Source organism: Alnus glutinosa, chromosome 11 (assembly GCF_958979055.1).
Source record: "Alnus glutinosa chromosome 11, dhAlnGlut1.1, whole genome shotgun sequence".
Taxonomy (NCBI): domain Eukaryota; kingdom Viridiplantae; phylum Streptophyta; class Magnoliopsida; order Fagales; family Betulaceae; genus Alnus; species Alnus glutinosa.
Genome location: NC_084896.1, coordinates 18,784,743 through 18,812,151, shown reverse-complemented (window position 1 = coordinate 18,812,151; position 27,409 = coordinate 18,784,743). Strand labels below are relative to the sequence as shown.

The 27,409-nt window shown below is 38.4% G+C and overlaps 1 protein-coding gene and 1 non-coding gene across 2 annotated transcripts in view; both read right to left on the bottom strand.

The window, feature by feature from the left end:
* Positions 1-2,540: 2,540 nt before the first annotated feature.
* LOC133882249 (MADS-box protein SVP-like) overlaps positions 2,541-27,409 on the bottom strand; it is a 46,646-nt gene continuing 21,777 nt past the window's right edge. The window contains exons 2-6 of the mRNA XM_062321375.1: positions 11,188-11,266; positions 10,800-10,861; positions 10,609-10,707; positions 10,468-10,510; positions 2,541-2,730 (exon numbers count right to left, since the gene is read on the bottom strand). Of these exons, the coding sequence (XP_062177359.1) occupies positions 2,635-2,730; positions 10,468-10,510; positions 10,609-10,707; positions 10,800-10,861; positions 11,188-11,266 (379 nt within the window). The 3' untranslated portion in view covers positions 2,541-2,634. The remainder of the gene's footprint in view (positions 2,731-10,467; positions 10,511-10,608; positions 10,708-10,799; positions 10,862-11,187; positions 11,267-27,409) is intronic.
* Positions 26,333-26,437, bottom strand: LOC133882977 (small nucleolar RNA R71). Its single transcript, XR_009902791.1, has one exon. It is a non-coding gene; the product is annotated as a small nucleolar RNA R71 (small nucleolar RNA).

The following is a 27,409-nucleotide window of genomic DNA, read 5'->3' as shown; positions in this document are numbered from 1 at the left end:
TACACCGATCGCAAATTGCACTCAGACAAGTCAGATATAAGCATATGCTACATTCTGGCCAATGTAACATTCATTTATTCTTAGTTATAGACCAGTACTAACATCAGTATATAGCTAGTTCAAGAATGGGACATCATATGCCTGTTTGGTTGCTGTTTTGGAAACATAAAACTGTTTCCAAAACAGCAAACCAATTTGATCACTCTAGTATTACGTTTGCCTACCTCTTTTGAAACACAAAAGGGGTGAAAATGAAAACACCTAAAACACCAAATCTGAGAACCATTTCAACCTGTTTTTGAGAACAGTTCTCACCAACAATGCGCGAAAAAAACAAACGCGACTTGATTTTAAGTACACAATAGCAGAGGCGTGGAGGAATTATGCTAAGGCTAGTTCAAGAATGGAACGCCCGCGTTGACAGAGACGGAGCTAGAAGCTCTTATGGAAGGCCGTCCCTGCATGTTGAACAGGGCGTAGAAGAAGGGAAATTCAATAAAATGCCATGAAAGTTCTGTGCAATAATATGAAAGTTTTATGATTTGGTATTTAAGGGTCCTTCAAACCAATTGTATAACGAACATTTGCACCATAGAGATTTTCTATCATTTATGGTCAACCCAACAATCCCAGAGTTACGAAAAATAAAAATCTTAAAACCCCCAATTCTACTTGGCAAGAACTGCATATCTCTATTATTTGTTAAAGCGAATAATTCCAACCCTAGTTTGCACACCAAGCATATATACTTGCACCATAAGACAACTACAAGATTACCGAATTAAAGTAGAAGATGACTGATGATAATCCAGTATAAATGAGATTCCAAATGCAATAGATTTTCCAATGAAACTAAAGATATTGAAAAAAGGAACAAGGATATATAAATCGGTTGTCGAAAATTTATCAAATTCACATAAGTGCATATGTACAAGTAAAAGAAAGGGAAAGGCAAGAATGTCACACGTAGCAGTGAGAGTAATAACTTCCACTCATTGTTCCTCTTCTTTTTGGAAAGATTTTTCTCACTAACCAAACAACAGCATTAAAAAGGGAGAAACTGAAGTAATGCAACAGGAAACAAGAACAAAGAAATAACAACCCCATTGCGAATAAATAATAGTTCCACGCAATTTCCTCTTCTTTTCTATACGTTTTTCTCAGTAACCAAACAACATGAAAAAGAAACATTGAGATAATCAGAAAGTTTCTCGAACATACAAATTTGGGAAACGAAGTCTCCGAAAAGCAGCGAAGCCGGGAGTGAAGCAATGGGGATGCAAGAAAGTTATAAAGCAATAATGAAAAAATAACCAAAAGCAATATTCCAAGAAAACAACAGTGAAACGATGGCACAATTATCACGTTGCTGATTCATACATACAGGCGATGACACAATTTTATCGTCTCTAGTATGTAAGTATCTGGGATCGACCACATAATTTGTTCATCGTTGATATGAACATATCAGTGACGACTTTGTGTCCTTGCTCATATGTGCCTTGTACATTTTTTAAATTTACATAGCTTTAGTGATTACAATTGCTTGATCGCCCCATTAAGCAAGATAAAGAGAGAAGACCAGTAAGATTATAAACGACATTCGTTAATGAAGGAGTCTGTTTATAAACGACACACCTACCAACACTTTGTCAAAGGTGTTTCTAGGATTACCAAGTTGTAGATACATGGGTGACAAACTGTAGAATTACTAATAATTCTGCAGCTCTTCATAGGTTAAGTATGTCTTCCAATATATGATTCCCAGAAATAAGTCAGACATGACAGCTTCATCCTGCTCATTTTATGCATATCGTACGTGATCAATAGCATCTCCCAAAATCAGTCTCAATGGTACATGCATTTGTCAACCACGCACCTTTTAGCCCCTTTATTTCCTGACTTCATTTCCCATCGGAACAAGTTGGCCATTGATTCATCCCCATAACATAATTAAGCATCTATAGCTGATCACCATATACACATGTGGGGCTTTATTTGATGACCAACTAGCGGAAACAAAAATTTATCTACAACACTGATGAGCTGGGTTGTAGTTAGCTAGACATGCTTGTTTTTCAATTGAGAAAGTCCATGTAGTACTCTTGATCTTCTTTATCTTTCAAAATCAGTTCGGGAAAGGTAACCTGCAAGACATAGAAAGATATACCAAGGTAATTAAATAGTATCACCCAGAGAGTGCAACCACTAATTAAGTTCATGTTATTCTTATATTTTTAGATAATATAAGATTAAAAGTTAGAAGAATATATTGTTATAACACTAAATAGCTAAACCCAAGGCAGATCCATCAGTTTGGTCAAGTTGTTGTAATATCGAAACTAAAACTATAAGCTTAGGTAACTATGAGGTCCCTAGATATTAAAATTGAACTTTAGGTATCCCTGGATTGAATTTCTTAATCTAAATACATATTAAACCAGAAAACCAGAGAAACAAAATTAGTTTGTAATGTTGCAAACTTACCCCCAACTTGAGAGAATTGTCGATGTCTTGGTGTTGAGGAGGATTAGCTGAACTGCAAATATTGCTGGACTCAGATGACTGACCTTGTTCAATTACACGTGTTATATTGTTAAACTGATTCTCCATCTGCTGAAAGAGACATTTCCATCAATTGATCAAAAGTAGGGTAACGAAGAAAGAAAGAAATTCAATTAGGCCTGATACCAGTTTTAGTCGTTGGTTATCCTCCATCAGTTGGGCTCCCTACATTTAAAAAATGAGATCAATCAACAGATAAAAAGAAAGAGAGTGAGAGAGAAATCTTACTAAGACATGTTAGCCTTAACCACTTAGGTGATTTAGCATGGCATATATGTTTTTTTGGATGAATGGTGATAAATTAAAGAATAAGAAGAACTACAAATAGGCAGTTGTCCCTCCCAAGAGCGTGGGGGGAACACCAACTAACACAATTTACAATCCCAACAACAACCTCAACAAAACAAAGTTAGGGCCAACCTCAGGCACAAGAGAACAAAACCAACAACATAGAAACCCATAGACTATATTTTTTTAGAGATACCGCAGGACATAAAAATGCTTCTGTTAGTGAGCGAAGGAGAAAAGCCATATAGGAAACACACTGAGTCTAACTTGCAAAACAATATCTTGTGTTAGGTTTTTTGTGATGGAAAATTGTTGGGGTATAAGTTTAGGTTTAGGGTTTAAGTTGGTCTTAAAATATGGTCTCAAACTTGGATGAAAACTGAAGATCAGTAATTGTTGATCGCAAGCTCAACCGAAAGATGTTTGAATATCGCATGCCATACAATATCGCATGCCATACAGGACATGCTTTCCTTTTGTATGCTAATTCAATATATAGAACAAGTACACGGCTAGAGCAACTCATGTTTTTGAGTAGCTCTTTGTCATTCCTAAACCAATTGCTAATATTTTTTTCATGGTATCAGAGCCCTGAAGCTCTTTACACATCTAGACAAATGGCTCAATCATCAACATCCTTTACCCTTTCTATTTGCAATCTTCATAGCCTCATCACAACAATCTCAACTAAACTCAATTCCAAAAATTATCTTGTATGGCAAATGACCTTCGTTCCATTAATCCAAAATCTCAAATTGATGAATCATCTTACCCATGGTCCGCCTGATACAACAACAACAAATGAGGCAAATAAAGAGGTGCCCAATCCTAAGTATGAAGAATGGCAATCCACAGATTTACTGCTACGTAGTTGGATCATAGGAACATTGTCAGAAGAAGCTCTTGGACACGTTGGCCAAAATACTGCACATGAAATGTGGGGCTGTCTTGAAGAAACCTATCTTCAAGCAACCAAAGAAAGAGAAGTTCAGTTAAAACGTCAACTTCAGATGCCCAAACCAGAGTCGACTTCCTTAGATGATTATCTCATTCTTTTTAAATCTATTTGTGATAATCATGCAGCTATAGATAAACCAATTTCTGATGAAGACAAGGCTGTGCAGTTGTCTCATTGTCTTGGGAAAAAATATGATGTATTTGTCACAACCATGCTGTCTAAACCTCCATTTCCCACATTTAGTCAATTTGTCATAGCCTTACAAGGCTACGACAAGAGGTATGGTTCCGAGACTAGTGCAGAAAAAGAGGGATTTAATCCCAATCCAAATCTTGCATTTTTTGGTCAACGAAATGGTGGAAGAGGTCGTGGATCAAATCGTGGCAGAAATCAAGGCTCAATTTTCAATTCCAGGGGACGTGGATTTTCTCCAGCGAACCAAGCCAACACTCAGTATGGTCATGGGTTCACTCATGGAACAAACCGGTCATCTGAACCTTTTCATAACAACAATATTGTTGGTCAGTCTGCGCAAGAAAAAGGCCCTCCCAATCATTCCAATTCTTCACGACCAAATCAACAGTAATCTCATTCAAATTCAGCACCTCAATGTCAGATTTGTGGGCGCATTGGACACGTCGCAGTAAAATGTTGGTATCGGTATGACTACTCCTATGATACCAATGAAAATCTCACTCAAGCGTTTGCTGCAATTACGGTATCTGATCCACATGACTTTGATCCAAATTGGTATACCGACACTGGAGCAAATTCTCATATGACTTATGATTCAAGTAATCTTGATGATCCTCAAACTTACACTAGTAATGATCATGTGATAGTTGGTGAAGGTTCACAGTTGTCTATTTCTCATATTCGTAACACTATATTAGACTCTTCCCATAGAAAATTAAAACTTCAAGATGTGCTTGTTGTGCTTGATATTAAGAATAATTTAATTTCGGTTAGTAAACTACCTAAAGATCTCTCATGTGCTATTGAATTTATTTCTTCTGGTTTTAAGATCAAGGACAAAATCACGGGGCTAATCCTAGCAATGGGACGTATGCAAGGTGACTTATATGCACTTCATGAAGAGGGAGCAATTACGGCTTTGGCAGCAGTAAAATCTGGACGAGCACCCGAGCCTCTTCGACATCAAAGGCTTGGGCATCCTCATTCCAAGCTTTTACACAATTTAGTTTCAAACAAAAATTATTGGTATATGTAGTTGGTTAAAATCTCAAAATATATGTAGCAGTTGTCAGATGGGAAAAAGTTGTCGCCTTCCCTTTTCTTTGCATAATAAAATTGAAACTGCTCCTTTAAAAAAAATCATTGTGATTTATGGGTACCAACCCCTATTGCCTCTGTCCAAAATTACAAATATTATGTGGATTTTGTCGATGATCATACTAGATATACATGGCTATATCCATTGAAAAAAAAATCTGATTTTTTCAACACTTTCTTAATTTTTCAATGCATGGTGGAAAATCAGTTTGGGTAAAAAATTAAAATTTTTCAGTGTGATGGAGGAGGTGAATTTGAATTAAAGGAAATTTTGTCTCACTTAGAAACAAATGGTATCGTTTGACATGTCTCTTGTCCAGGTACACCAGAACAAAAAGGCGTTGCCGAACGGAAGCACAGACGCATTGTCGAAACAGGCCTGACCATGCTATTTCATGCTTAATTACCCAAACATTTTTGGGTGGATGCTTTTATGACCGTTGTCTTTTTCATAAATCGACTACCATCCTCCGTTCTCAAAATGGAGACACCATTTTTTAAATTACATGGCACTCATCTTGATTATACCTCATTAAAGGATTTTGGATGTAGGTGATTTCCCTATTTACGTGACTATCCCAAGAACAAATTCACACCAAAATCATATTTGTGCGTGTTCCTTGGGTATAGTCCTATGCACAAAGGATATAGATGCCTTCATCCACCCTAAAAAAGAGTATACTTATCTCGCCATTTACTTTTTGATGAGTCAATATTTTTGTATGCTAATCCAACATCACTATTTTCCCCTGCACAACAAAGTAGTGTTTTCTCTATATTCACAGAACTTGCAGATGGTTTTTTCAAGCCTTCCTCTTTTGGGCTTTCCGATGCAACCCCTCCTCAAGCAAGTAGTGATGCATCAGCCCTAGTTGATGCAATACCTATGGATGTTGCCCCCTCACACGGTGAACCAAGCCTTTCAGATCGAGCTTTCTTGAACCAACCAAGTAGCAGCCCACCAGATGACTTCTTGAACCAACCGAGTAGTGGCCCACCTGATGACCAAGCCCAGATCACTTCCGCCGCTCCAAGATCTGTCTACCTTGGACTCGGTTCTAGATTTGGCAGCTCCATCTTGCTTGGACCCGTGTAGCAAACCAGCGCAGGTACACACCTAGGCCCCTCCAACAATAGCCGACATCACCAAATCACCGGTTCCCGCTCAGTTTTCTCAAGCCAATAGCCGTGCTGCTCAGCTTCCAGGAAGCCACAATTCTCAGCTTGTTGCAAACACCGAAAGCCCCGATTCTCATATTGTTGGCAGCACTGATGGCTTGCATAATTACACTCCAAGTTCCCTAGCCGACAGCTCTACGTCTCAGCCTGTAGAAGCACTGATTCTTAGTCCCCTTCCTCTGCAGCAGCCACTCCATTACGCAGTCCTCCCCTCCCTGCCACTCATGTACTCCCTCCTCCCATCCAGGTTCATCCAGGTGAGTTATACATTGATTTGCCTCCACTTCCTATGGAAGCACGAACTGGTGACCCTTCCTCCCTTAATGTTCATCCAATGATCACTCGGCGTAAAGCTCGCGCCCACCTTGGCCTTGTCAGTTCCCGATCACCAACTCCAACGGAACCTCGTAATCTTTCTTCAGCTCTCCAAAGTCCTCCTTGGCTCTAAGCTATGAAAGACGAGCTCACAGCTCTGCATTAGCAACGCACATGGGACCTTGTTCCTTGTAACAACTCAATGAATGTCATAGGCTCCCGATGGGTTTTCAAAACTAAACTCAAATCTGATGGCTCCATTGAGCGCTTTAAAGCAAGGTTAGTTGTCAATGGGTACAATCAACTGGAAGGTATCGACTTTACTGAAACTTTTAGTCCTGTTATTAAACCCACTACTATACGACTTGTACTCTCTTTGGCTATTATTCATGGATGGCCCATTCGACAACTTGGTGTTAAGAATGCATTCTTGCATGGCCATCTTAAAGAGGTTGTCTATATGGAGCAACCCCTTGGTTTCCCCAATCCTACTTCCCCTACTCATGTTTGTTGCCTTTGCAAGGCCATTTATGGGCTCAAATAAGCACCGTGTGCTTGGTTTGATTGATTTAGCTCATTTCTATTACATCTTGGCTTTTTAGTAGAGCTGACTCCTCTCTCTTTATATTCAGGTCTCATACTGCCCTTGTTCTACTTTTAGTTTACGTAGATGATATTATTATTACTAGCAATCAAGCTTCTTTTTTGGCTAACCTTATCTCACAGCTCAATTCTAAATTCTACATGAAAGATTTGGGACCTCTCCATTTTTTCTTTGGGATTGAAGTTATTCCATTTTCGGGTGGACTATTTCTCTCCCAACAACAGTATGCCAGAGACATCCTTTCCAAAGCATCCATGTCAAGTTGCAATCCTACTAGCACCCCTTTTGCTAAAAAGTCAAGCTACACAGTCAGGATGCCTCTCTCGTTGATGCCACCAATTACCGCATTCTTGTTGGTGTCTTACAGTATCTCACCTTGACACGACCTGATCTCACACACGCTGTGAATCTTGTCTGTCAATTTATGCATCGACCCGGACTATCTCATCTTCAAGTTGTCAAACGCATTTTGCGTTACTTACAGGGTACACTACATTATGGGATACGACTCCTCTCTCTTTCCTCTCTTAATCTTTATGGTTTTTCTGATGCCCTGACACGCGACGCTTGAACACTGGATACTCCATTTATTTGGGTGCTAATTGTCTTTCTTGGACCTCCAAGAAGCAGCCCACCGTCTCTGCTCTAGTGCTGAAGCTGAATACCGAGCTCTAGCTTCTACTGCCGCTGAACTTACTTGGATAACATATCTACTCTGCGACATTGGTCTTCCTCTGCATCAACCTCCTACTTTATTTTGTGACAACAACAGTGCACTTCATATGACAATCAATCCCGTTTTCCACGCTTGTACCAAGCATATCGAACTTGATGTTCACTATGTTCGCAAAAAAGTCATTGCAGGTCTCCTTATTACTCGCTATGTTCCTTCTACCTTACAAGTGGCTGATATTTTTACCTAGGCCCTTCCTAAGGACCACTTTCATATTCTTTGAACCAAGCTTGGAGTTCTGCCTCCGCCGCCCTCCAGCTTGAGAGATAAAACCAAAGATCGAGCTTCACCGTAAAATATGGGAGAAAATATGCCTTTGGTTTAGGAAGAAAATATCTCTAGAATATGGAAGTTACCATTGTGGCTCTTGTCTTAGAAAGTATCCATACATGTATTGAAGACCTTGGTGGACCCACGTTGAAGATTGGAGATGTTACTGTTGTGTGGGTCTTGACTTAGTAAATTACCATGTATTGAAGACATTGGTAGATCCATATGTTAGAAAGTTACCATTGTAGTTTTGCCTTCTACAATATCGCATGCCATACAGGACATGCTTTCCTTTTGTATGCTAATTCAATATATAGAACAAGTACACGGCTGGAGCAACTCATGTTTTTGAGTAGCTCTTTGTCATTCCTAAACCAATTGCTAATATTTTCTTCAATGTAAAGGTGAAAGGAGTTTTGAATTTTTTATGAGAAAAAAGTGAAGAAAGTTGTTTGGTAATGTAAGGAAAGGAGTTTGATTTTTTATTTTTTTTTTCTAAAGAAAAAAGAAAGGCAAAACAATGGTATTCCAAACAGGCCCAAAGTCTTTCTCAAGTCCTTGGATGAACAAGTTTGGATTTTTGTTGAAAAGGGTTGGATTCAACTTGAAACTAACATAAATTCGTGGTTAAGGAAAAATTAAATTGTTGTTATTGGAACAATAAGGGTTTACATGCTACTTTTATGGTTGTTTCATAAGAATTCATGATAATATTTATGTGAAACTACCAAATATGAATGGAGGATACTAGAGGTTACTCATGAAGGTACCAAGATTGTTAAAAGCTATAAACTTCATATGTTGACCTCTAGATTCAAAGAGATTAGGATGAAAGATGATGTAACCTTTGATGTGTTCTATGCCCATTGGAATGACATTGTGAAATCCAATTTCATCCAAGGTGAAAAGATACTTGAAAATAGGATTGTTAGGAAGGTCAGGAGGTATTTACCAGAGCCATTTAGACCGTACCTAAGGTCACTACTATTGAAGAAAGCAAGGACCTTAACACTATGAAAATTGAAAAACTTGTTATAGACCTATGAACTCACTCTGCCTCAACCCAAGAAAAAGATCGTAGCTTTGAAAACTATTAAGGAAAAGGCCAATGACTCCTTTGATGAGGAATTCATGGATGTTGAGGACTTTGCATTAATTGCCAAGAAGTTCAGAAAATGTTTCAGACCTAGAAAGGATGAATATCGGAAACCCTTCAAGTCGGTTGAAAAGTCCAAGGGTGACTCCAATGAGAGTTAACAAGAAAGAAAAAATATAAGAATAAGAAAGAAAAGAGTACTCAACGCATCAGGTGCCATGTGTGTTATGGCTTTGGACATGTTTGGGCTGAATGTCTTGACTATAAGAGGTTCAAAGATAAGGCCACGAATGCTGCTTTGAGTGATGAGTAAGATTCTAATCACTCAAATAAGCTTGTTGATAAGAAACACAATTACATGGCATTTACCGCTTTTGTGAGGTGTTGTAGTGGGTTTAGTGTGGATGACACATTTGACAATGGTGAGTCATCTTATGATGATTCAGATGAGGAGGTGGATTTGAAAGCTACATACAATAATACTTTTAAAGAATGTACTAAATTGAATAATTTGACTTTTAAAAAACTTAATGAAGTTGAGCATGAAAAATGGACTTTGATTGTAAAACTTTTTGATTCACATGCTTTGGTTGTTTCATTGAAAAATGAGAATTGTGTGCTTAATAGAAAGTCAAGTCACTTGAAAATGATTTGAGATGTCTAAAATCATTTCAAAAAGTTATCTAGATATAAACTTGATTGTTTGTTGTGTGTGATCTTCCATCCTGTCTACTTCACATACCTTTCATGTCACTAAAGGTAAGATTGCATTCGTCCTTTTTCTACTGATTAAAAAGCTGTGTGATAATTTGTCTAAGTCTAAGTGAGGGCCTCCTCTTAAGAGATAACATACTTTTAAGTTTGTCCCTACTTGTCATCACTATGGTAAAGTTAGTTACATTCGACCAAACTATCATTACTAAAAAAAATTTGTTGCGTTTTTTATTTTTTTATGCTTGCTTCTATTTTGGTAACTTTATCTATGGTGCTTGTCTTAATATTTGTTTAATTTGTTGATTCGGGTTGCGTGTCTAAGTGTATTTTTAATCTTAGAACAAGCTAGAAAAACTTTTGCTTCTTTTAGAAAATAACCTCAAATTTCTCCTTTTCGAAGTTATAGTAAATGCATGAAATATCTTGAAAATTATAAAAGCTTGGCACATGGCCTTCCGCTCAAGGGCACTGATCTCTTCTACAAATCTTTCATCCGGAAACACGTAAAAGCTTTGTATGTTAAGACTCATGTACAGAAATTTCATTGCTCCATTATAATGTCAGGAAACAGAGACAACAAAGAGAGACAAACCTTTGCAGTTAAAACGCGGCTCAAGCCTTCTTGGAGAAGTTGCTCTAGTTTCTCTAGTTCTTCCATTTTCAATCCTTGGAGCTCTTCTCCCTTCATTTGCCTGTAATCATTTGTAACATTAATTTAGTGAGGAATGTGCATGTCATTAATGTCTATAACAACTTGATATAGCAATTAATGTCGTTACAATACCTCAGTTCATGAGTCTTTCCCACGATTTCATCGCACAACAAGGAGTAGGTACTGTTGTCAAGCTAAAAGGGCACAAAGAGTTGCCATTCATGAAGATTATCAGTACATTGATCTGTTTGCAAGCACTTTTAATATAGCAATTAACGGTTGCTAAATTATATAGGCCTTTCCTGCCTTCAATTAGAAATATTTAAGGATGTTGTGAATGTTTGAGTCATCATTCTGGGATTTGTACAAGTGCTTTTCATATTATGGTATGATTTTCTTTTATTTGTACAAGTTTAATTAATAAATAATCTTGAAAGGTTATTTCTAATGGAAGGGCAAGAAATGGTCATTCCATCCTTGCTATATCTAACCTGCTAATATATATATATATATATCTAACCTGCAGCTCCAAAGATGGTTGGTCCATTTTGTTGAGATTCTTTGACTGCAGATTATATCTTTCAATTACCTGCTGCATACTTCAAACAACAAACGAATAGCTATTTAGTTACTTCCTCCTCTGTTTTCTTTAGAATAAAATGAAAGTGGAGATGAAAGTTACAAACTTCTAAAATATACTACTTTTCTTAAAATTGAAGATAATTAATGTTTTGCACATGATATAATAAATATCTTTCTTGACCTATGATTAATGTTGGCTGAAATTTTTATCATTACCTAAATTGATATTCACTTTGAAAATGCTAAAATCATACATGCTTAACAACTACGATCCAAGATAAGTGTAGAAGTTCCATTAACACAACTATAATAAACAACACATGCAATTATGATGGGCAAGACAATTGCAGTGGTGGTGTGACGACAATGGCAAAAAGTCACCATATTATTGTAACAATCGTGATTGTGACCATAAAGATTTGTATGTTCCTAAACATAAGAAACTTTACCATCATAGCAAGCCTAACACAAACTTTTCAATTTCTATTCTTCAATGTGTGACCTTTTTTTTTTTTTTTTGTTTTACTTGTGATGCTTGTTAGAGTACTGGTGACATTCATGGGTTGCTCTTTTTATCATAAGCTGAATAATGTTGAATTTCTCGACTTAAACCAATGTAATACCTTGGGTATACCATCTCCCATTTGATAGTTTTTGGTATTATGTGTGTCAAATTCACCGGTACGTAATTTCAGTTCATTTCTAGTATCGTATCCTCAGAAGGGTAAACAACAGTGTCTTTCTAATGCAGCATAACAAAGTGGAATCGTAAAGACAAACAACAACAGACTCGATCACAACTCTTCTCAAAACCAAGGAATTGAGCAAAATAAAAGACAACTCAAATTCTGAGTTATCATTATTTGAAACTGATAAAATGTAGCTTTTTTTTTTTTTTTTATTTTTTTATTTTTATCAAAGCTACGTTCTTAATTAGGTCACTTATAACATGTATTTATAGTAAACAAACTCCTAAACATAATAGAATATTGCAAAAAGTTGGTTAAAAAAAGCTATCACAGCCAGTTTGGACTGGTAAAAATTTTAGATTGTTCCAAGTTCCGTTCGAACTGCAACATGGAATGCCAGCAACTGCAACTCGATGAATCACCTCTTCCAAATCCAGTTTGAACTGCGATTTGGAACACTCGCTACAGTCTCATCGTTTCAACCTCAGCTCGAACTGCAATTTGGAATGCCAGCTAGTGGCACCACGTTCCAAATCTAGTTTGAATTGTGATTTGGAATGCCAATTGCTGGAAGTCCACTAAAAGTATCTTGCTTCAAATTTAATTTTAACTGGGATTTGGAACGCGAGTTACTGGAAGCATTCCAAAGCCTCTTCTCTAACTTGTTCAAACGAGCAAGTGACCTCATTTGAACGCCCATGTCTACTCCAGTCTTCTTCAAAAACTCATTCGCAGTCCGATCTACATCATCCTTCCCAGGTTGGAGGGAATTCGCTCTTGAATTCGATCACATCCTCATCAGAAGAATCTCCCGTGAACGAAACAAGATGCTTGACATTGAACACATCAGATGTTTTGATGTGACTAGGAAGCTTCAACTGGTGCGCATTAGAATTTATTTTCTCAATGATTTCCACCGGCCCAATCCTCCGAGCAGCTAGCTTCTTGTATTCTCCCACGGGAAATCTATCAAGACAGCCCACACAAAATCTCCTTCTTCAAACTCCATAGCTCGCCTCTTCTTATTCACGCTTGCTTTGTATTTGGCCACCGACTCTAGCAAGTTCTGAATAGTCATCTTGTGAACCTCTTGAAGCTGAGCAATCAAATCATCAGCTTTGCCATGTTGATGCAGGAGAAGATTGACTTTAGGGTGGATTTATTTTATGCATGTGTGTTTTAGTTTTTATTTTCAAATAAGGATTGAGTTTTCTTTTTCCATTAGGATTATGTATTTCTTTTGTAATTAGGATTTCTTTTCCTTTTCCTTGTTAAATTAGGAGGTACCTAGCTTATATAAAGGCATCTTGTGAACCTCTTGAAGCTGAGCAATCAAATAATCAGCTTTGCCATGTTGATGCAGGAGAAGATTGACTTTAGGGTGGATTTATTTTATGCATGTGTGTTTTAGTTTTCATTTTCAAATAAGGATTGAGTTTTCTTTTTCCATTAGGATTATGTATTTCTTTTCCAATTAGGATTTCTTTTCCTTTTCCTTGTTAAATTAGGAGGTACCTAGCCTATATAAAGGCATCTTGTGAACCTCTTGAAGCTGAGCAATCAAATCATCAGCTTTGCCATGTTGATGTAGGAGAAGATTGACTTTAGGGTGGATTTATTTTATGCATGTGTGTTTTAGTTTTCATTTTCAAATAAGGATTGAGTTTTCTTTTTCCATTAGGATTATGTATTTCTTTTCCAATTAGGATTTCTTTTCCTTTTCCTTGTTAAATTAGGAGGTACCTAGCCTATATAAAGGCATCTAGTCCTTGTTACTTTTCAATCAAGTTTTAAATTATCATTTAAATTTTAAGTCTTTCAGAGTTATTTCTCTGTTTACTTATTTGGGGCAATTAGGAGTTTTCTCTTCCCTATTTGTTATTTTCTCTCTTCCTGAATTTCCTTTTCTATCTTCTATTCATAGTTTCTGCTGCTATCATACGCTATTAGAACAATTTTGGTTCTGTCCCGCGTTAGTTGGTATCAGAACTTGCGCGTCTTCTTGGGGTAAAATTTTCATCAGCTTTCATGGCTGGTGGTCGTGGTCGGCGTGGACAGGCTTCGAATGAGGAAGTCCCCTACCATAAACTCCATGTACAAGACATGACGATTGAAGACTTGCAGAGGCAAGTTGCAGAGTTAACCCGGCGTCTAACAGCACAAAACTTGGAAAGGGATCGCGAGATGGATGGTCGGGATTTAGATTCCAGCTTTGAAAACCCGTATCATAATCCTGTTCTGGGTTGGGAACAGCTTGGTTGGGAACACCGATATGGAGACTTAGGCTTCAAAGTTGAGCTTCTAGAATTTTCTGGCACTCTACAAGACGAAGGCTTCATTGATTGGCTACAAGAAATAGAGCGGATCTTTGATTATTGATAAACATCGAATATTGCACATTCAAGCCCCTTAACTTATATATGTTAATTCCTTAACATTGTTATTTGTTTGATTTTGTGTTGTTTTATTGTTTTCAGGTTTTAAATAAAGATGCAATTAATTTCATTGATTTTGGGCTTAAAGCACACTTTGAGAAGACTTGGAATATATGTTTAAGCTTAACCAATCATAATAAAAGACCTATATGATGTGGTTAAGTTTAATCAAATCAAGTGAAGGATTAAATCGGAATTTCTCCATTAAGAGTCAAAATCGGATTGGATTCAAATTTGGATTCTGCATATGTCTCAGTCTTTGGATCATAACTTTTGCGTCAGATATTGGATTGAAATAAAATTGGTGGCGTTGGAAAGCTAATAAAAAATGCAACAAATATGTCAGAAATAAATTTTCTTAAATTTGGACGTTTACTATATCAAAATCGCCCCGCAAGAAAAGACCATAATTCTGGCCGAATTTGGAATCCTTTTCCTATTTGGATTAAAGTTTCAATCTCCTACTTGGACAAGAAGACTCAAGAGCGATTTTTATGGAATTCCAAGGGCTTATAGGACTTGTGTGCTCCCGATAAATAGACCCTTAAGCTTCAAGAGAATGTGTGCTTGGTGCTTGGGCTTGTGCTTAGATTTAGACAGAAAATTCTTCTTGGAGGCCTAACAAGTTGAAGAGGAGAATACCATGGCAGGAGGCCATCCCAGCACCACGATGAGCGGTTAAATTCCTAATAGGGTGTTGATGTAGCCTTTTCCAATTAACAATGGTTTAATTGTATTTTAGTTTGGGATTTTCTCTATGCATGATGGTTGTATAACTGTGAGAATTGATTTTAATGTTTATATTCAATCATTATGGATTTCTTTCCTTGTCTTAGAAAGTATTTTATATTGATTGAACTCAATCCTTCATATTTTCTGTGATTATGTGAATGATTGTTATACAACGGTTTTAATTGATATATGATCAAGAGAATTAGATAGACCATGCCTAGGAAAGACGGATTGTACTACAACCTAGTTTAGTGTAATTTAGGTAGACAGTCCGTGCCAACCGAAGATGGGTTATACTATTCCATTGATTGTGTGTATATCCTATTAAAGACGTAGCTAGTCCATGCCTAGGGAAGACGGGTCGTACCGCATCTTAGTGGTTAGGTGGACGGTCCGTGCCAACCGAAGATGGATTATACTTATTCTTTAGAGGTAATTTCTTGACTACTCGAGTGAGACGAGCCCTATATCATGCATAGTATGAATTTTCCTTATTAATTTACGATTGACCATTGTTATGTGGTGAGTGGTGAAATCAATCCCATATTCTTTATCTCATCCCTACTATTTTTAAATTTATGTCTTTTACTTTTATGTATTTATTTTAAGAAAACAAAAATCAAATATCTTTTTAATTAAGTTATTTTTAATCTTGAAAAACTTGATAGCAATACCCCTGCAGTCCTTGAGGTTCGACACCCTCTCTATAGCCTTATCCTACAAGGATTCGTCCTATTGCAAGTGGTTATTTATTATTGATATATTTTGGTAAACAAAAGACCACATCAATTATAAGGAGGTTCTAGATCGCATGAAGGTGAAGCTTGTTGCCATCAAGCTAAAGAGTCGTGCATCCGCTTGGTGGGAGCAATTGAAGAGATCACGGGATAGACCAGGCAAGTCAAAGATCTGTGATTGGGAGAAAATGAAGAAGAAGATGAAGGGGCACTTTTTACCCTTTAGATACACACGGACGTTGTTTCAACAGCTTCATATGTTGAGACAAGGTGCGAAATTTGTTGATGATTATACCGAAGAGTTCTACCAATTGGTTGCTCGAAACGACTTTTCAGAAACCGAGGAGCAGTTGGTGCCACAATACTTGGGCGATTTGCGGCAGTCCTTACAAGACGTCCTTAGTCTCCACTCCCTTTGGACGGTTTCTAAAGCCTACCAACGTGCCTTGATTGTAGAAAAGCAGCAAACCAGAAGCAATACCAGATCTACTACACTAAGAGGAGATTAGAATACATGAGGAGTCTGTCCTCCGGAACCTCGTCCTAATCCTCAACCTATGCAAGACCAAAGTTCCAACTCCAACATCTATTGTTTTAGATGTGGAGAGCCCGGTCATCGAGCGACCGATTGTCGAAAGCCTGCGAGCAGAATGGGTAAGAACCTCTCAATTGAAGATGAAATAGTATAAGAATTCAACATCGGAGATCCTATTTTTGATGATGGAAATGACGAGGAGAATGTGTACGGAGATGGGCACGAGATTCTTGTTGTCAGAAAAAGCTTGCTTGCTCTAAAAGATGACTCCGAAGAAGATTGGTTAAGAACCAATGCTTTTCATACCACATGCACGATCGCGGAAGAAGTGTACGAAGATTGGTTAGGAAGCTTCAGTTGAAGATTGATCACCATCCAAAACCATACAAATTGTCCTGGTTGAAAAAGGGAAGTGAGGTAACAGTAGATAAGAGGTGTTTGGTTTCTTTTTCAATTGGAAAGAAATATTTCGATAATGCATGGTCCAATGTAGTGTCTATGGATGCATGTCATTTATTACTAGGCAGACTGATAGGTGCTGAATGTGATACATTCAAGACCCTTAATTTACATATGTTAAGCTCTTAGTTTTGTATAGTTTGATGTTTTGTATTGTTGTTGTGTTTTCTTGTATTTTGCAGGTTTTGGAAGAAAATCCTTCAAATTCCAAGATAATAATGAAGTCGGCAAACTCACTTTTGGAAAGAATCAAATGCCAAATCAAATTTGACTATAAGAAAAAGAGAAGTCGGCAAAATCTTTTATTTTTGGAAAAAATCCAGAATGAGCATGTCTCAGTGTTTTGGTCATAAATTTCGAGTCAAGAATTGGATTGCAATACAATTGGTGGCGTTGGAAAGCTAATAAAAAAATTCAACAAATATGTCAGAAATAAATTTTTTTCTAATTCGAACATTTACTATGCCAAAATCACCCTGCAATAAATGACCGCAAATCTGGACGATTCCTATTCCGATTTGTACTAGGATTGCTTCCTAATTTGACAAGAAGCTCAAGAGACGATTTTTCTGGAATTTCAAGGGCTTCTAGGCTTGTTTTCTCCCTATAAATAGACCTCTAAGCTTTAAGAGAAGAGGTGAATTGGTGGACGGTGCATTGCATAATCCAAAGGGCATGTGCCTGTAAGCGAAGGTCCCAACGGGGTAGGTGAAGGTCGTCTTCTCTTGGTCTTAGAGATCAACTGCCACTTGATTATACCCGGAGAACCCATTTAGGAAACAGTAGTAGCTCTGTCTAGCAAGACGCTTCAGGATCTGATCAACGAATGGGAGTGGAAAGTGATCCTTCCGAGTATGGGAGTTGAGCTTGAGGTAGTCAATACAGATGCGCCATCCCGTGGTTGTGCGCTGAGGAATCAATTCACCAGCTGAGTTCTCTGTCACTGTGATGCCAGACATCTTTGGAACCACTTGGGTGGGGCTCACCCACTTGCCAACCGAAGATGGGTTCTATTCCATTGATTGTATGTATCCTATTAAAGACATAGTTAATCCATACCTAGAGAAGACGGGTCGTACCGCATCTTAGTTGCTAGGTGGATGGTCCATGCCAACCGAAGATGGATTATACTTATTTTTTAATATGGTAATTTCTTGTTTATTTATAGCATGCATACAATGAATTTCTCTAATTAATTATGATTAACCACTGATGTGCGGATAGAGGTGAAGTTAATACTCTTTCTCTCTCTCTTTATATTTCAATTCTCTTTTACGTTTATTTTATGCACTTTAGTTAATCACAAAATCAACAATCTTTTCTTCAGTTATTTTTAATCTTCATAAATTTGATAACAATACCCCTGCAGTCCTTGAGGTTCGACACCCTCTCTATAGCCTTATCCTACAAGGATTCATTCTATTGCGAGTGGTTAATTTATTATTGATATATTTTGGTAAACAAAAGACCGACATAAATTTTTGGCACCGTTGCCGGAGACTGCTTAACGGTTGCATTATTAAGTTTTAAAGATTATATCTAGCTTATTATTATTATTTTTTTCTTGTTTATTTTTACGCTTGATTTTCGTTTCTAATTTTTCTTTTAGTGTTTTTTTTTTCCCTTTTCCTTTTCCTCTCAGTTTTCTTCACTCAACGCCACCAACATCTGCAGCAGCTAAATTCCAGCATTCCTACGGGCCGTTTGTGAGCTTTTTATTCTGTTTTTATCTTTATTTTCTTTTGTTTCATGTTGGGTCGTCGTTCTCTATCATTGCCTTTAATTTCTTGCGACCCCGACATTGAACGCACTCTTAGACAACTTAGATCCGAAAGGAACTCTAATTTGCTAGGAAAGCACGCCACATAGACTATGGGTGACAATAACCCTATGACTTTGAGAGATCACTATCTCCCTACCACATACACTTCTCCCACGTGTCTCAAGCTGCCGGATGTTACCGAAACCCACTATGAGATTAAGCCTAGCACTATACAGAGTTTACTATCTTTTCTAGGACTTAGTACTAAAAATCCTTACGAGTTACTTAGTGAATTCCTAGCAATCTGTTCTACCATTAAATTGAGCGGGTTCACCGAGGACGCTCTAAGGATACGTCTCTTTCCCTTCTCCCTCAAGGAAAGAGCCAAACATTGGTTTCATTCCTTAGCACCAAACTCCATTATTTCTTGGGCTCAATTGCAACAAGAATTTCTGAAGAAGTATTTTCCCATAGGAAAGACCAATGATATTAGGAGAGCTATCACTAGCATCTCCCAATATGAGGAAGGACAACTGTATGAGACTTGGGAAAGACTCAAGGACCTACTTAGATCATGGCCACACCACGCTGTCCCGAAGTGGCAGCTAGTGCAAAGCTTCTATGAAAGCTTGATCAAGCCTAATAGACAAATGGTAGATGCATCTTGTGGGGGAACATTTATGATGAAAAGTGAGGACGAAGCATGGACATTGTTTGAAAATTTGAGTAATAATTCCATTCAGCATGCATCCACTAGACGTAGAGCACCTGCACCTAAAGCACCAAAGACTGAAGGACTTCTTGAAGTAGGACACTCTTCGGATATAGCCACTCAAGTAGTTGACGCTATCAATAGGAAGTTCGATCAATTGATGGTGGCTGGTTTTGCTCTTCATTCTGCTCACACGAACACACAGCACACACCATGTTCATTCTGTTTGAGTCCAATGCATCAAGTCAATGATTGTCCTACGGCTGCAAATTTTTCTGATGTTTCAATTGAGCAGGTTAATGCAGCATTTTCTCATCCGGGTAATGGTCCATAAGCCAATACTTATAACCCAGGGTGGAAAAATCATTGTAACTTCTCATGGAAGGCTCAAGTTGCAAGTAACTCGGTCCCAGAGGTGTACAACCAAGCTCAATCTATCAGGCAGCCCTATCAACCTTCTTCCACATAGAGGTCTGCACAGCAGCGATCTCAAGCTACACCATCTCCTCGGTTGGATTCTGATTTTCAAGATCAGATGTTGAAATTTATGAGCAATATGGATCAGACAGTGACCCCTCTCAATTTGAAAGCGGACTCTCAAAATTAGATCATGAACTCTCACTCTCACTCTCAATCCATCACCAAGTTAGAGGTGCAGATGAGATAGATGGCTAATACACTCAACCGGATGGAAGAGGGAGAACTTCCAACTCAACTAGTAGCCAGCCTGAAGGGAAACTACATGGCAGAAGCAAGTACTTCAAATCATCAGCAAATGCTAGCCGTCAACACATTGGGTGGTGGAAGAATGGTTGACAATCACGTGCAAGAAAAGGTGAATGAGCAAACTGAGATCCCACAGAATCTGCAAAAGGACACGGGTAAGCAAGTAAACACTAAGGCTTCTTCTCCCTCCGCCCCCACTCCTGAGATACTATATGAGCCCTGGGTCCCATTCCCAGAACGTCTCAAAGAACCTTCTCACTTCGGGAAACAAGGAAAGAAAATACAAGATATGGTGGAGGTCTTCAAACAGGTAAAAGTCAACATCCCACTCCTTGATGCCATCAAGCAAGTACCTGCCTATGCAAAATTCCTCAAGGACTTGTGTACTCAGAAAAGGAAAAGCAGAAATCATATTCCCAAGAAAGTCCTTACTGAGCACGTGAGCTCCCTGATTCAGTACAACACTCCTCTGAAGTTCAAGGATCCTGGATCCCCTACAATTTCATGTATCATCGGACAGAGTGAGATTGATAAAGCACTCCTAGATCTAGGAGCTGGTGTGAATTTACTTCCCTATTCAGTGTATTAGCAACTTGGCCTAGGGGAACTGAAGCCCACCACAGTGATTCTACAGTTGGCTGATCGGTCTACTAAGAAACCAAGAGGGGTTATAGAAGATATCATCATCCGAGTGGATAGGTTTTTCTTCCCAGTGGACTTCATCGTACTTGACACCGAGCCCGTTCCCAATCCTGAGAAACTGATCCCGGTCATCCTTGGGCTTCCTTTCTTAGCCACGGCCAATGCATGCATCAACTGTCGTACTCGAGTCATGGAGATCTCTTTTGGTAATATGAAGGTCAGGCTAAATATCTTCAATGCATTCCAGCATGCACCTGATCGGAATGAGTGTTTCTTTGTGGACAACATTGAAGAATATGTAGAAGATTCACTCCCTAGTCTTTTGACAAGGGATCCTTTGGAAGACTGCTTAACTCACTTTGGCTCTGAAGACTTCAACACCAATCAATACATTGATGAGGTAAATGCCTTGCTAGAGACAGCTGCCAGTGCAGATTTTCATCCATGGAGACTACCCAAGGAGCCCCTACCTCCAACTTCGAGCACTCCTCCTGTTCCTTCCCTTGAGTCTCCACCGAAGCTTGAATTGAAGCCACTGCCAGACAAGCTCAAGTATGCCTTCCTCGGCTCTAATGATAGCTTGCCGGTTATCCTTGCTTCAAATCTACAAAAGGACCAAGAAGACAGTTTATTAGCAGTATTGAAGAAGCATAAAGAGGCTTCTGGATGGACTGTAGCTGATTTGAAGGGCATCAACCCCTCCATTTGTATGCACCAGATTCATTTATAGGAAGATGCTCGACCCTTTCCTTGAGGCACAACGCCGACTGAGTCCCAATATGAAAGAGTTAGTGATGAAGGAGGTGGTCAAATTACTCGATGCAGGTATCATTTACCCCATCTCCGATAGCAAGTGGGTGAGCCCCACCCAAGTGGTTCCAAAGAAGTCTGACATCACAATGATAAGGAACTCAACTGGTGAATTGATTCCCCAGCGCAAAACCACGGGATGGCGCATTTGTATTGACTACCGCAAGCTCAACTCCCATACTTGGAAGGATCACTTCCCACTCCCATTCATTGATCAGATCCTGGAGCGTTTTGCTGGCCAGAGCTACTACTGTTTCTGATTGATCCCCAAGACCAAGAGAAGACGACCTTCACCTACCCCTTTGGCACCTTCGCTTAAAGGCGCATGCCCTTTGGATTATGCAATGCACCTGCCACTTTTCAGTGATGTATGATGTCGATCTTCTTAGACATGGTAGAAAAATTTATGGAGGTATTTATGGATGATTTCTCTGTTTTTGGTTCCTCCTTTGATACATGTCTCCACAATCTATCACTTGTGCTTCAACGTTGCAAAGAAACAAATCTGATCTTAAGCTGGGAGAAGAACCACTTCATGGTGCAAGAGGGAATAGTTCTGGGCCATATAGTATCTAAAAGAGGAATTGAGGTGGACTGGGCCAAAGTTGAGCTGATTGAAAATCTACCGCCACCGACTTCAGTGAAGCAGATTCGTTCCTTCCTTGGGCATGCCAACTTCTATCGCCGCTTCATCAAGGATTTCAGTAAGATTTCAAGACCCTTGTGTCATTTACTTGCCAATGATACTACTTTCCACTTTGATGATGCATGTGTAGAGGCATTCCATAAGCTTCAATCTATGATATCTTCTGCTCCTATCATGAAGCCTCCCGACTGGTCTTTGCCGTTTGAAATCATGTGTGATGCATCTGATTATGCCGTGGGTGCAGTCTTGGGACAGCGTGAAGGCAAGCTTCCTCACGTCATCTATTATGCTAGCAAGACTCTGATGGATGCTGAAGTCAATTACACAACAACAGAGAAAGAGCTGCTAGCCGTTGTCTTTGCCTTGAATAAATTCCGCTCATATCTTCTGGGATCCAAGGTAATCATCTACTCTGATCATGCGGCTCTACGCCATTTGCTGGCCAAGAAAGTACTAATCCCCGGTTGATTCGATGGATACTTCTTCTGCAAGAATTCGACATCGAAATATGGGACAAGAAGGGAACTAAGAATGTTGTCGCCGACCACCTATCACGGATTCTATTTGAGACATCTCAGCCAATTCCAGTTGATGATTCGTTCCCGGATGAGCAACTATTTCAGATTACTCCGAGGGAGCCGCCTTGGTATGCTAATATGGTTAACTACTTAGCCACAGGTCGGATCCCTTCTCATTGGTCCAAACAAGACAAGGACCGCTTCTTCAAGCAAGTCTGATCTTATTTTTGGGAAGATCCGGAGTTATTCAAGTATTGTGTTGATCAGATAATCTGTCGTTGTGTCCCTGAGAGTGAATTCCACAGTATTCTTACATTCTGCCATTCACTAGCTTGTGGAGGACACTTCAATGCCAAGAAAACTGCAGAAAAGGTTCTATAGAGCGGATTCACATGGCCTACCTTGTTCAAAGATGCCTATGAGTTTTGTTGGGATTGTGAGAGGTGTGAACGCCTTGGAGCTATGTCTCGGAGGGACATGATGCCGCTAAACCCTATCCTAATTGTTGAAATCTTTGATGTATGGGGTACCGACTTCATGGGACCCTTCCCACCATCTTTTGGGTTTGAGTATATTCTTGTGGGGGTGGATTATGTCTCTAAATGGGTCGAAGCTCTGGCCACCAAGACTAATGATCACAAGGTTGTGGTCAAGTTCATCCAGACCAACATTTTCAGTCAATTCGATAACCCTCGGGCTATCATTAGTGATGGAGGTAAGCACTTTTGCAACCGGTTTCTCAAGACCTTACTCTTTAAATACTTTGTCAAACACAAAGTAGCCACTCCCTATTGATAAGTCTTGAATTATTAGATTCAAGACCCCTTAATTTGCATTTGTTAGACCTAGTTTGTGTTGTATATATAACGTTTTGTTGTAGTTTTGGTTTATGTCTTATTTTCAGGTCTTAGTTGAAATCTAGTTCAAAACACTTGAATTAGACCTGAAAATACATCAAGGGCAATTTGGTCATTTCCAGAGTTCGAGGCTGATCCTGAAAAGATGAAAAATCGTCCAAGGCATTTCGATCGATCGATTATTTGTACAGCTAATAATTCAATCGATCGACTTTCAGTCGACTCAACTTCGATCGATCCAAATGCGATCGATCGATTCTCAAAGCACAACATTTTCGATTGATCACCTTCTCATCTTCCAGAAGGTCCAGATATTTCCAAATCTTTGTGCGATCCAAATCAAAAGTTGGGTTTAATGGACAGAAATGGACGACGACCAGCTCTGTTTGTGCGGCTAGAATTGATCCTTGATGAGTCCCTTGTAAATTAAATCTTTATATATATGAGATTAGGGTTTTAGGTTAAAACATGCTTCTTTTGGGGTTTTCGAATTTTCTTAGGTGTATCAACTTAATTTCTTGTATTTCTAGTTTACTTTGATGCTACTCTCTGGACAGAAATCCAGATAACTTGTTTCATTTGTTGTTTTTCCTTTAAATTTCATGTTCTAGCTTAGGTTTATTTTCTTTCCTTGTAATCCGAATTTCTTAAGTTTTAATCTACTGTTTTAGTTTATTTTCATCTTGTTTCTTTACTGTTTTTCATAGATTTCATGCTTATAGTAGATTCCATTATGCATAGCTAAATTAGTTCTTAGGGTTTGGTCAAAATCCTCTCCAAAAACCATGAAGTGTTCTTGAGGTTCTTAGGATTTTCTAGATGTGTTTGATGATTGTGAAGGATTAGAGGATCTCAAAACCCATGCTAAAAGGTTTTGTTTTCAAGATTCCAATCTAATTATTCATGAAAAAGAGTTAAACTTGTCTATAAGTTTTTCTTAGATTTCTTGAGTAAAACCAACGTTCTTGGGAACAAGAACGATGTTTTTTGCAATGGTTCTATTTGACATGATGTGTGTTTACTCATTAAAGTTACCTTATAGGGTATGCTAGGGAGCATCGGTCATTTCATACCTTTAGTAGTGTAAAATGTCTTTCCATTGTAGTTTAATCTTTACATGGAATAGACTGGTGCAAAACTAGATGCTTTATCATTGTGGCCTAGTTAGGGTTTGCATGTATTGTGTATGCTTATTAGGATGTGTTGTAGAGTAGTAAGCTAGGGAGCATTAATCACTCCACACCTTTCGTAGTGTAAACGTTTTTCAATTATAGACTAATCTTTACGTGGAGTTGATTAATGTAAAACTAGGTGCTTTATAACTACGTCTTAACGAAAGTGTTTTCATGTCGAGGTCGTTGTAATGGTTGATGCCCATTACGCGCTCATATCATGCATATTAGGAAGATCCATATAGACTTTAAGCATTTCATTGGTTGAGGATTGGACAAGATCAATACCCTAAGTTTCCTTTAAGTTTGTTTTCAATTTCCGCTTTTCTTTACTTTACTTGTTGTAGCTTCAATTTTACAACCTTTACTTTGTTTTTATTTTTAAGTTAAGTTAAATACACTCTATAAGTATCCCGTTACGCAAAACAACCCATAATCTCTGTGGACCGATCACCCTTACTATAGTACAATCGATACGTACTATTGCAAGTGGTTCAAACTTATAAATTTAAAATCCACGTAGTCGATTAGCGCACTAATTATTTTTTGGCGCCGTTGCCGGGGATTAACGGTTGTTTATGGGATATTTAGGATTGTATTTAGTTTGATTTAGTACATATTGTATATTTTGTTTATAAGCTGTTTTCCTTATTGCCTACTTTTTGTTTTTGTTGTTTTTAGTGCATAATTCGGTTCTGTCTATTTTCTGTAGAATTCTGTTTTTGCAGAAAAATCGATCGATCGATTTCAGTAACCTAAAAATTTTCGATCGATCGACTTTCGATCGATCGACATAAAATTGGATCGATCGAATTTTGTTTCAGAGCAGCACTGCTTTTCTGCTGTCTCTTGACCGAATATACATTTAATTCTTCCTTTCCTGTGCATATTTAGACTTTAATTTTATTTAGATTTATTTTTCTGCATTCCTCTTGCATTTTTTCTTTTCTGCAAAGAATCGATCGATCGACTATAAAAGTGATCGAACGAAATTTTCGATCGATCGAAATAAAGTTTGATCGAGCTACTTTTCTTGCAGTAGCACTCTAGCTGCTGCCGTACTGCCTCGCTGCAGAACCGGTTAGTTTTCATTCTTTTTTCATTTCATTTCTTTTTTGTACCTTGTATATATAGATTAGTTTTTGTTGGTGCATGTTTGGTCGTCGTTCATTATCATTGCCTATTTTTTCATATGACCCAAACTTAGAGCGGATTTCTAGACGAAGTAGATCCAAACGAAACTCATGTATAAGAGCCCATTCTAAATCACCAATGGCTGAAGAACCAAAGCCTGTGTTGTTGAGGGACCACTATGTTCCCTCGACATACACACCTACTTCAAGCCTTCAGTTGCCAGACATTACAGCAGCTCATTTTGAAATTAAGTCCGGATTCATTCAAATGCTTCCATTATTTTACGGACTTAGTACTGAGGACCCTTATAAGCATTTAGATGAATTCATTGAAATCTGCTCCACCATAAGGTTGCAGAATTTTTCAGAGGATGCTTTAAGGATGCGCCTGTTTCCGTTCTCCTTAAAAGATAAACCTAAGTATTGGTTAAATTCCCTAGAGACCAACTCCATTACTTATTGGGCTCAAATGCAACACGAGTTCCTTAAGAAGTACTTTACCATAGGGAAAACAAATCAAATACGAAGAGACATTACTAGCTTTTCGCAAATAGAGGGAGAACCTTTTCATGAAACTTGGGAGAGGATGAAGGACCTTTACGAAAGTGTCCACATCATGCTGTTCCCAAGTGGCAATTAGTACAATGCTTCTATGATGGCTTGACTGAGCCTCATAGATAGATGGTAGATGCCTCATGTGGGGGTACTTTTATGTTGAAGAGTGAGGATGATGCATGGACACTTTTTGAAAATCTGTCTAAAAACTCTTTACACCATTCATCATCCGGTTGTAGGACAAACGCTCAGAGCCAAACTCTTTATGAGGTATCCCAACCTCCTAGTAATTCTACATTTGAGGAAAAGGTGTTGACTAGTCTCAGTAAATTTGAGTCTCAGACTCAGATTCTGAATTCCCATTCTCAGTTTATAGCAAAGTTAGAAGTCCAACTTGGACAACTAGCTAAGTCCTTTAATGAGAGAGAGATAGGGAAGTGTTCTAGTCCACCAGTTACTAATCCTACGAGTGGAGGGGTAGTCATTAATTCAAAGGTGGGAGAGACAAAGACAGAATCAATAGGGCAATTAGAAAAGACAAAACTTGCCAAAGGTAAGGGAGTGTTTACCGAAGCACCACACTCTACAACACATTTCCTTGAGGCACATTTTAAACCTGAAGTGCCTTATCCATTAAGTCTCAAGGATCCGAATGGGCACGAAACGATAAATTTTTCCCAACCACTGCCAAACACAAATCCATTCATTAGCAGTGAGTTTTGACGGGTCTGGCTGAAGACGTTAAACTTAGCACTCCTGGGAGGCACCTCATTCATTTTGTTTGAGTGTTTATATTTCATGCTTGTTATTTTTATGTTTTTTATTGATCTGTTTTTATTTTTTTTCAAAGGGATTTCGATCGATCTATTTTTGTTTCGATTGATGGAGATGCGATCAATCGATTTTTAGATCGATCAATCGACATCGGCCCAGTAGGCCACATGATCAGTTTTTAATCACCCGTGCGCCTCATTTTTCCCCAGACCCGAGAGCACTTCTCCTCAAACCTCTCGGACTCTTCTTCCCAACTTTTTCATTTT